Raw genomic sequence first — 12,106 nt, forward strand, 5'->3', positions numbered from 1 at the left:
TCCATTATTCCAATACTGCTATATTTACATGGAATATAATGTATAATGAATTTTGTAAAAGTTTAGTGAATGTAATAAAATTAATACAATTTATTTTTCTAAAGATTATTTATTTTTTTTTTTTAGAGTCAAAAATATTCCTATAATTTTATAATATATTTTTCAAAGTGAAGATGCTATTTTGAATCAAAATAATTACATTTTAAATTTACAAGTTTATTAAATTTAAATTATTTTGGAATGTAAATGAAGAAAGTTAATTTAAAAAAAAAAGAAATAATATACTTTTTAGTCATTTTAGAGTACAATTAAATTCTTTAACACACAATTTATGCATTTCCTATAACATCTAATAAAATAAATAAATGTATATTATTATTAGAAATTAATATTAGTTGATTTTATTGAATTGAAAAATATAATGACTAGTATTTGGCTTTTACTTTATAAATAATCTTTTTATGTAAGTTATATTTCTTAATTAATTAATAAAATTAAATGAAAATAGTTGATGAATAATTATGAGTTGATAGATTGGGTTTTAAGTATTGTACTGTCTTTTGCAATTGATATTGATTGTTTGTATGTTGTTATTTGATAAATGAATTATATTTACATAATTTTCTTAAAACCTTTTTTAACATTCTTATGAAGTTAACAAACTTATCAAATACTTTAAATACATCAAAAAGAATCTAAAAAATTAAATTTTCTGTCAATCACTATTTATCAAAATGCTTTTGAATAAGAATAACCTAATACAAACCTAATATAAATAATGAAAAATATTCTTTAGCAAAAATAAAAATTATAATTGCTGTACAAAATTTTGCATACCATTTTAAATTTTAAAATAATATTTTTGTATTTATTCAAACTGATTTCTTAAATATTAGTTTCAATTTTCAGAAACATGCAAAGATAATATATATTTTTCAACAAATAATGCCCTTAATCTATTTTGGGAATTCATTTAAATTTAATTTTTAAGTTTATTAACTAAAATTATATTCCATAAACATAAATTTATTAATTTTATCTTTGTAGAATGTAATTTTTATGTACTTTTATCAAAACGTTAATATTTAAAAACTAAAAAATTACAATTTATATCTTTTTGATTATACCACAAATATTTCATAATGCATATTTTTACGTTAACTTCAAAAGAATTTTCAAAAATCTTAAAAATATATTTTTTAAATAAAAATTTTATACATTAATTTTTTCTTTATCCAGAAGAAATTAATTACTTTAAAAAACATATTGCATAATTATTAATCAATATTGGTTACAGATTATGTCAATATTATAATTACGATGGATGCTTCCTACTTACAGCCAACATATGATTATCAGGATTAATGACTAATCTTTTATAACTTCTAATGTAATATTTTTTGAGTTGAAAATAATATGTGTTAATGTTTTGAATAGTGTGGAAATGCAATATGAGAATTATGGTTCAGAATGTAGACATTTACTTAACCTACATTATATCAGTAATGAATTAATAAATAATATTAGTAATGGAAAGCTTCCTGTATACTGGACACTTAACATTACCGATTTAAGGAGATTTTTTCAAATTATGAGTAGGTATTCAGAATACGATCTAGTCATAAATAGGAGAGCATCAATAGTACACTATAATATCAATATTTATAATTTATTTACATAAAAGTAATAATTAAGTATATATTTTTGGCATTAAAACTTATTGCCAAAATATATAAATCATTGTTTATCACAATATATGATACTTGTATGCATCATTAACACAAGTTTTGTATAATATGTGCTAATTGCATGTTATATGTATCATATCAAAAACAAATTATTTGTACAGAAAAAATTTCTATAAATAAACATTATTCTTAGTAATCTAACAAAAAAATTTTGTTCTATTCAAACTTTATTTCAGTTGGTAGACATTGATGTCTTTCTAGAAATTCTTTAAGATGAAGAACCCTTTCCAATCTGTTAATTTTTGCTGAACATCTGGATCCACATTTGTCTGGTAGTTTCTTAGCTTTTCTAATAAATTTTTCCATAAATCCTTTACAAAAAAAGTAATATCTATTATTCTATATACATTTAATTGATTCAGAGATAATTCAAAATATTTAAATAATTTAAATTATTTTTTTAATATCTAAAATTATAAACTAATTTAAGTATGTTATATTTTAAATAATAATTTATGAATAACTATATATATATATATATAATTCTTTAAAAAATTGAAATAGAATATTAATATATTTAACGAGCAATTATTTATTGTGACATTGTCACAATGCTGGGCTGCAATTTTTAATCATATCTTAAATTTATTTAATTTAAAATTAATGCTCTAGATCAGTGTTTCCCAACCTTTTTTGTGCTATGCCCCACCTAAGCCTTTCTAAAATTCTTATGCCCCCCCCAACATATATGTTGAACTCTTTTGGAAGGTCTCTCGTTGTCGTGTTCGTTGAAGTTTTTTCTTGCACTTAATTGCCGCACTGTTTTATCGTAACCACGATAAAACCCATCCTTTCATCAGTCTTTTGCACTTTCCAGTCATTGCCAAACGCGACCTGGAACACCACAACTCACGTCTGCCCACCTCGAGGTCTGGGCAAAGAATGTTCTTTCTCCTCTTTCACCGGCCTCAGGGCCTCGTTCATCTCTTTGTTCTCAGTGGTTCCCAGAATTGTTAATCCCACCCCAAGGGAAAAGGGTTATAAAGGAAAGTTCTAGAAGGAAAGGAAAACAAAGAAAATTAAAACTAACTTAAATCAATATTTACAATAAATATAGCATACAGCGGCTATACGGTTAACTTAAACTCTGGACGAGTTTCGAATTGCCCCCCTTAAGAATCAAATTGCCCCCTTGTGGGGCGTGGGCCCCACGTTGGGAAACACTGCTCTAGATTTTAGTAGTGTCTTACACCTGTACATCATACTTTTCCTGTTAACAATAGAGTCATGCCGATCTGCTATCTAACTCTGTTCTGGAGAAAATGTTTTAATTGAAATAATGTTAATCGGGATCTTCTGCATCCCAAGCATTCTATATCTGATCTCGAATTTCATTTTACTCCGTTCTCAAAATTAATGAAAGGCAGACAACAACGTACAACAACAACAGCCAATTTTCAACTTGCAGACCTATAAATTTACACTGGCGTTGTCTGCCTTTCATTAATTTTGAGAACGGAGTAAGGTGAAATTCGAGACCAGCTATAAAAAGCTTGGGGACAGAAAGTACCGATTAACGTTATTTCAATTCAAAAATTTTTTCAGAACGGAGTTAGATGATCGGCATGACTCTTGTTAACAGGAAAAGTATGATGTACAGGGACAAGACAATTTGAAACTTGAAGTCCAATAAGAATTTACAACAATAATTGTGTAACATAGAGTTTTCAAAACTTCTTTGGTAGGAACCAGTAGTTTTGTACTATTTTTTAAGATCCATGAAAAATATATAAATACGTAGTAAATATGTAAGTCTTTTTAATCACATATAACATCTCAATCAAATTCATTACTATATTTTGAAATTATTATTACTTTAATTATGTATCTTAAGTTTAAAAACATAAAATTTATTTTACCGTAATTTTGTGCGGAAACCCGCGACAAAATACGTCCCACAGAAAATTGCAAGAACGAAAAAAAAACTTTTGTATAACCAGCCCTACAGCATACCCCGGGACAGCCGTCTAAAGCAAGGTAATTACCAATATGCAGTTTAGAAGTAGCAATCTCAAGCATTATAATATTGCTTTTTCTGTTTCATTTCTGTTAATAAATCACTGTAGATACCGGTATATATAAATAACCATGCCCAAACATTCTACGAACTATAATAATTATATTAATTTCTGGATTATTCTGATTATACTTTGACTAACTATGATAATTAATATAGTGGTACCTGAGTTCGAAGGCTAAATTTGACAAAAATTCTCTTCGGAGTTCGAACGATGCTTCAAAGTTCGAACTGCGTGCACAGCGAAAAAATGAACTGAAAGCATAAACGCAATCTGTTGTGCGCCCAATTCGTCTCTCGCTCTCGTGTTACGCTCGTATGTTTTCATTGCTTGTTTTTTATTATTTTTTTCGAGTATTTGCTTATTTGGTGTATTTGCTATTTTAAGTTTATCGAAATAGATATTGTTTAGGGCTGAAAACGAAGTATTTCCATTATTTCTAATAGAAAAAATTGATTCAGACTTTGAACGATTTAGAGTTCGAACGGACTCCTGGAATAAATTAAATTCGAACCATAAAGCACCATTGTATCAGAACTTTTTAATGGTAGGAAGTTAGACTGCTACCTTATACTAACATTTACAAAATTATTAATAACTAATATTTACAATATTTACAACGACATATTTACAACAAATAAATTTAAAATTTATTTAATAGTTATTAAATTTAATTCAAAATAATAATTAACAAAATCGAATTTAAAGATATTACCTTTTAGCTTTATTTTTATTTTTTCGGCTATTATAAATAACAAAAGGAAAGCATGGCGATCAGTCAAAAAATGTCCCCCTCCGCAAGACTGATATTTTTAGACTCAGGGGACCCTGAAGCGTCCAGAAATGTAAAACAAAATTATTTTATTTTTTTCTGTACGTATGAGTGTTAGTTGTGTGGGGGGTACATGATTTTGTTCTCCCTCTTCGAAGCTAATAACTTCTGTGATTTTTGTCGAAACTTTCTGAAAATTTTCAGGCAGGTTTGTGTATTAGAGGATTGATGCGATAAAATTTTGCTGGTTAAAGGTCAAGGGATGAAGAGGTAGAGAGGGTCATGCATCATATCCAGAGTGGGGTCGGATTCAATTTTAAATTTGCTTTGTTTTTATTGATTGCCTTATTTTAATATGAATTCAACTTAGAAATGAAGAAAAGGAGTTACAAACCAGGCAAGAAATATAACGTTACATGATATAAAGCAGCTAAACAAAACATGCAGCTTATACTACTGGCCTAAGTGAAAGAACTATTGTAAGAATATGATCCGAAGAAAGAGGATACAATTATTGTAACGTCAGGCGAAATGTGAAATAAGTCTTTCTCTAGAAATGTTTTGTCTATCTTCTATTACTGACAAGCAGTCAAGATGGCAGCCTACCGCTTTGGGAGACCCAGGATCGAATCCGGGCCTCCTACGTGAAAGCCAGGTATTCTAACCACTAGACCACGTGGAATAACCCAGTGTCTAGGCACTGAGATGACGATGACATTCGTATTGCAGCTAAATGTTGATGAAAGTCGTGCCAAACGACGACAGCGCTCTCTTGCACGCCCACAGTTAAATGAACTATTTCCGATACCTTTCTGATCACAGCAGTATAACCGAAGGAAAGTGTGGCGTATATAATAAAAAAAAATAAAATAAAAAAAAAGAGATTCCCAAGATAGACTCGGGACACCCCTTTTAAGCTGGAAAAAGTTAGTAGAGTGAATTGAAACCTAACTGATAATGAAAATTTTGTTTAATATTAATTAAGTGCTAATTGAGTGCTTCGAAAATTTATAATTTTTATACAAAATTCTCAATTCTTCGATCTCTACTTTCTCATAGGAAGTAGTCCGTCATGCTTGGCGAGGAATTTCTAGTTCTAAAAAGATGATTGTAACGGAAGTATCGGGTGATAAAACTAATGCTGATTGGTTACGTGAATATGTTTTCTTTAGTCGATATTATTTTACCTAATATCCAGTTAAATGAAATTTTAATTCAACAAAGTAGATATTGATATTTTATTCAGAGCTTCTAAGAATCATCACCTGTCTAAATTAACAATTTATCAATTTTCCCCGTTTGAAAAATTAGAAAAAAACAACTCTTAATTTTGTCAGTTTGTAAGATGACATTTCACAGAAATTGGAATTACCATGACCAAAATATGCATTTTTAAAAAAGACATTCGAAAGAGATTTTTAAAAATGAGGCTAAATCAATACAAACTTCATCATTCGTTGACATTTTACCTCAAGATGAAAGGCCAATATCAGTAAAACAATATGGAGAATTACTACAACATAAAATAAAGACTCAATTTCAACTAATAAATATTTTTTATAATAAAATTGTCACCGAACAATTGCAAATTTAATAACAGTTGGAATGACATTGAAGCTTTATCTGTATATTATACAGATTTAAAAAAGTAAGTAAGAAGTCGATATTTAGACAGAGCATTAAAATGATATTTAAACAACTTTAAAAATAATCAAGCATTTAATTTTTAATTTATTGAGCAATTAAATAGCATTCAATTTTCAATTAAGTTTCAATTGATTCTGCTAACTTTTGTCTGCTAGCTTAAAAGAAATTCTCAGGATCTTTTTTCTTTGTTTTTTTTTTTTTTTTGCTCTTTCTGCCCTGTGGGCATTAAGTGGGTTCTTATAGCAAGCCAATATGGGTTCGGCCAGGCTCACAATGGGGTGAGGGACGGGGACCGACATATCCGGTCAGACTATCTCAAAAAATTCCTGGGGAGTTTTCGACCCGTCCGGATTCTATCTCGGGTTCTCCAGAGCTAATTACACACCTATAAGAAGCATTTCAAACTTAATATGAAAACACATTACTTAGTTAGTCCATTAATACTTTTGTTATTGATGAAATTGCAATAAGAAACAACTGTCATATGAAACTACTGTTTTAATAAATATGTATATCTGTAATTATAGTGCAGTATTATGATTGTTTGATTAATATAATTGTTTAGAATTGTTCATGTGTATATGTAAACATCAGATTTGTCTAATTGGAAATATACAGTAAAAAACTTCTTAGAAAAAGTACAGTAGAACCTCGCTTAATAAGCACCTCGCACAGCGAGTATTTCGCATAACGAGCATAACAAATTGTAAAACTTTGCCTCGCTTAACGAGCGATGTTTCGCACAACGAGTGATGAGGAGAGGGGAAGTCCCGAATTGTGCGCATGCGGCATGCTCCATCAGTCTGTGTTTAGCACTCGTTCTGCTAGCATCTTAGTGACGCTTGCGATCATATATTTTTCCAAACTTGTGTTCACACATATTACTTATAAATATCAACAACCATAGCCCGTTATATAATAAACACGCCAAACGATATGCCAAATTCTTGGGTCATTAAATTTAATGACCGATTCCAAATTAAATTTTAGAAATGTCTGAATTAAAAATTAACTATTTATAATTATTAAATTTAATACGAGATGGAAACATAACTAGTCAAATTAATTAATTTCTAATATTTAATTATAGCATTTACATAACCCAAGAATTTGGCATATCGTTTGGAGTGTTTATCAAACATATTACAGTAGAGCGTCGATAAGTGGAACGTCGGTAAGTGGAATGGCCGGAAAGTGGAACGATTTTCAGTCAGACTGTGTCGTGCTGAATCGAATGTTTTTGATACTAAATTTACTTCTAAAGTATAATTTTCATGTTTTTTATATTCTTTAATATATTTATTTTGTTTGTACAAAATGCAGAAATAATTTTTAACGATACGATAGCCTCGATGATTATTATAAAAATTTTCGTTAGGCTTAAAATCGACGAAAATTCAACACGAAGCGACACGCAACGGAGAAAAATTCAACAGGAAGCGATACGCAACGGAGAAAAATTTGAACATCGGACAGGTTAATGTATTTTTTCGTACAAAGTCGGAAACTGGAACAAATCATTAACTGGAAGGACCCCAGTCCCCAATTGGTTCCACTTTTCGACGCTCTACTGTAGTTGTGATTTTTGTTTTTTGTTTCTGTAAATCGAATTCTCATTCCAGGAAGGTTCATTCCTCGCTAGAAGAAAAGATGATGATGATGATGATTCACGCTCCTTAACAGTGTATATTGTACAATTTTTTGAGTAAACGTTGTACATAAAACATTTGAGCATTTTTTCGGCGTGGAACGCATTATCGTATTTTACATTAATTTCTTTGGGAAAAATTGTTTCGCTTAACGAGCGTTTCGCATTACGAGTAAGACTCTGAAACGAATTATGCTCGTTAAGCGAGGTTCCACTGTATTACAATATAAAACCTACTATAAAAAATGTTAGTTGTGTTTTCAAATGAATTTACAAATAGTGTTACCTACACAGAAATGTCAAAAAATAAAGTTTTATATTGTATTTTTATGAAACAAATAATCAATATTTTATCATTTTGCTAATGTATTATTATGTTGTTCAATGGCACTTATAACATTTTTATTGCATTAATTTAAAAATTGCAGTTGTACTAAATATTATGATAAAGGAAAAATGTAATTGTCAATTTTTTTTCCTTGAATACAGAATTCACTCTAACTTCAGCACCGGAGTAAAATCCACACTTCCTTAAACCTGTTACCGGCGCGTATAAGAACGTGCATCAACCGAAAGGATAAGCTGAGTCTGTCGCTGGCCTGGCAGTCCCTATTAGATGCCGACCCGTAGCTACCTCCACCAGCACACGACCGTGCATGGCAGGCGATACTGACTTTCTTCGAAATGACATTCGATCCCGTTGAATTCCATACGCTCCATTCAAAAGCATTCCTAAGCTAGTTGACCTGAGGAAGAACTGCGAGATAGTTCGCAAATACATGTTACGCGCCGGTAACAAGTTTAAGGAAGTGTGGGTTGTTTTTTCTTGGACAAAAGCATCAAATTTATGAAAATTCATTGCAAGTTTGAGATAATACACTTTTTTTTTTTTTTTAACTCTTTCCGCCCAGTGGACACTAAGAGGGCCTCTTTTAGGAGGCCCATTATGGGTTCGGCCAGGCCCACAATGGGGCGACCGGGTGGTGAGGGACGGGGCCCGACATATCCGAACGGATCACCCCCCGAAAAATTCCTGGGGATTTTCGACCCGTTCGGATTCGATCCCGGGTCCCCCAGAGCGGTAGGCTGCCACCTTGACCGCTCGGCCATCCGGCCGTCTGAGATAATACACTATCGCTACATAACAGTACAACATATACAAAAGCAATACACAAATGTACATTTATTTTACATCTCTTACTATACTAGTATATTATATTTCTTATATAAAATATTATAACGTTTAAATAAAAAGAGATAAATTTATTATTATTCATTACAAGGGCATCGCCAGGGGGAGGGGCAGAGGGGCAGTTGCCCTCCCCTAGAAATTCGAAAAAGTTATTTAAATGCTAAGTTTTAATTAAAATAATCTTCTTAGGCTTCTTGTAAGTTAAAGAAAATGTTTTATTTGAGATATTTCTTTTCCGGTACATAGTAAATGATTAAAACTTTATGAATCGTTTCTATTTTACCTATATACAATTCATATCCTCTATCAATTTACATCATCTTGCCCCCCCCTTATCCATTGGCTGGCGTCGTCCTTGATTCATTACATTATGATAATATTACAAATTAAAAATAGTCCAGTGAGTACAAAAAGTGAAAACAGAATTGAGGGATTATCTGTAACTACTTGACATATTAAAGTTATTGATGCAATATTATATGCAGAGAGATGTATCTCTTGTATAAATAAAGCAATATAAAAGTCGTTTCTATTATATTTTTATATTTGCTATTAAATTTTATCATCAAAAGTACTACAAGGAAAAAGCAAATAATATATTTGTTTATTTTTATTCCAATCATTAAGGTGGAAAAAGATTAACTTGAATAAATATCACAAGCATAACCAAAATCCAGCAAGAAAAACTACAAGAAAGCAAACGTTTTCATCTATGTTTAATGGGGCATTGTCAGACTGGCTATGCCCCATTAACACACAAATGAAAACATTTGCTTTCTTGTAGTTTTCCTTGATGGATTTTGGTTATATGTGGTGTTTTATTTATGTATACTCAGTTCAAGTAGTTGGATTAACTTCAATTATTAATTATATTTTATAAATTAGATTGAAAAATATTTTTTATTAAAATTAAAATTGCAATGAAAACTGTTTTGTAATATTTTAATATTGCATAGTTCAACTTTTAATTTACATTTATATCATCTCATTTAACTCTCTGCTGAAATCACAAGAGTTAAAATGACTCTGATATAAAATCAGAGATAAAATCTCTGCTGATATATTTTTCTCCTCAATATATTTCTGTATTAAATTTAATTCACATACTTACTTGATCTTGTTGCTCCTAACAGTTTAAATTTAAATGTATGTGTAAGAATAACAAATTCATCCTTTGATAAATGCTGTTCCGAGAAATCTCCAATTTGGCCTGTTAAAAAATTTTATTTATTTAATAATTTACTGTGTTATCCAAATTTTTATTATTGTTATTTACATGACAAAAGATTTGTAGTTTTTGTGAAATTGTTTTAACATAATTTCAAATTACATTAAAACAATTTCATAATCAATCAATAGTTACTTTTAAGAAAAATAATATGCTAAAAAGTGCCATATTTGTTATATAACAGTCTGATATATAAAATATAATAAACTTATTTTTTATGTTTTCGTAACTAAGATAATACTATTAGAAATGTTATTTTGCATAAAACATATATAACTTTTACATAAATTAAGTCTTAGTAGGGAGCTTTACTCCCCACTCACTTGTCCCATGGGCTTTGACCCTTACTTAAAATACAGATTATTCATAAAAATTTTGAGACAGTCATTGATTCCCAGTGTTGTCATTTCTATTTTTTTTTTCCTTGGCCATCATAGGTGTCCCAACATCTTGCTTGCTTCACTCACTTGCCACACAGGCTTTACCCCAATTGTTCCCAATATAGACTATTCACAACAAAAATTGTGTGCTTATTTCTTTTTTTTCATGACAGAAAACATTCAGGACAATTTTAAGCTAAGTATTTTTATACAGGATGATTCTGAAATAGTGAGACAAACTTTAGGGGATGATTCCTCACAGAAAACATAGAAAAAGGCATATAAACATGTCTGGAAATGAGAGGTTTCTTAGAAATCAAATCTCTTATGACAGTGTTAGGTACAAGACAGATTTTATTAGCCTACATAATTCTGTTATTAACCCCCCTCCCCCCTTCCAGTGTGAACATCATTTATAGACAATCCTAAGAAATTGATTTCTCAAAATACCTCTCATTTCTGGATATATGTTTATATTCTTTTCTTTTGTTATTTTCCTGTGAGGAATCATTCCCTGAAGTTTGTCCCACTATTTCAAAATCACCCTGTATATATAGATTACATAGACAGAATAATCTTATAGGATCTTTAGCTATTATATCAATAAAATATGAATTATTGAAAAATAACTCAAGAATTACAAGAGTGTAAGATGGTTTTTAAATCTTTGTTTCAAAAAGATTGAATATATGAAGATTGTAAGTTTGAAATTGGAATTCTAGTATGGTAAATAAATTTTTAAAATAACCAAAGTTTTATCAGTTTTAGACCCCCTTTTCACTGAAATGTGTTTCTTGTAGTGTTGCCACCTTTTCAAAATTGCTGACCCAGATGGCAGGTCAAGTTTGTTTGAACAGAAGTCCCTGACGCATGCGCAATGTTATTTTACCATGCGAAGAATAACATGCACGCCAGTTCTAAACCAGTTAGGGACATGTGTAGGAGCAACTTTAATTAAGAAATGAAATAACTTAGCTTTAAAGAGCTGAGAAGCAAAAAGAGAAAAATAAAGGTCGACAGGTTGCTATGAAATCCTGGACAAAATTAATTATTAACCCGGACAATGAATTAAAAATCGGACTGTCCGGGTGAAAACTGGATGGGTGGCAACACTAGTTTCTTGTTAGAACATAAATTATATGGTCTGCATATCTACGTTATAGTCTAAATTATCATTTAAAAATAATAAACCCATTGGATTAGCGTATCTATTGAATTCATAAATTAATCAATAAACCAAGCAATTTAGTTCAAGTATTGATTTCAGCAAAAAATGAAAAACACTTACTTAATATCAATAAGGTTTGAATTATAAAAGTAATAGAGTATAACAAAAGAGAATCATCTGATCTCTCTGATTAAAAGTTTTTTTAAATTAATACTGATGTATACTGTACATATTATAAATATAAATGAATGAAAATGTACCATTAACAAAGCAAGAGAATTTTTTTTATTTTTTATTGATAACTA

The 12,106-nt window shown here is 29.9% G+C and overlaps 1 protein-coding gene across 4 annotated transcripts in view; it reads right to left on the minus strand.

The window, feature by feature from the left end:
* Window positions 1–850: 850 nt before the first annotated feature.
* Window positions 851–12,106, minus strand: part of LOC136983233 (chordin-like protein 1) — a 60,033-nt gene continuing 48,777 nt past the window's right edge. For 3 of the 4 annotated variants that reach the window (XM_067279916.1, XM_067279918.1, XM_067279917.1), the window contains 2 exons: window positions 10,137–10,235; window positions 852–2,059 (listed from right to left, as the gene is read on the minus strand). In XM_067279916.1, the coding sequence (XP_067136017.1) occupies window positions 1,905–2,059; window positions 10,137–10,235 (254 nt within the window). In that variant the 3' untranslated portion in view covers window positions 852–1,904. Of the gene's footprint in view, window positions 2,060–10,136; window positions 10,236–12,106 lie in introns of all 4 variants that reach the window. The other variant, XM_067279920.1, reaches the window with a different exon arrangement.

This window comes from Centruroides vittatus, unplaced genomic scaffold (genome assembly GCF_030686945.1).
Source record: "Centruroides vittatus isolate TY-2023 unplaced genomic scaffold, ASM3068694v2 contig_879, whole genome shotgun sequence".
Lineage (NCBI taxonomy): Eukaryota > Metazoa > Arthropoda > Arachnida > Scorpiones > Buthidae > Centruroides > Centruroides vittatus.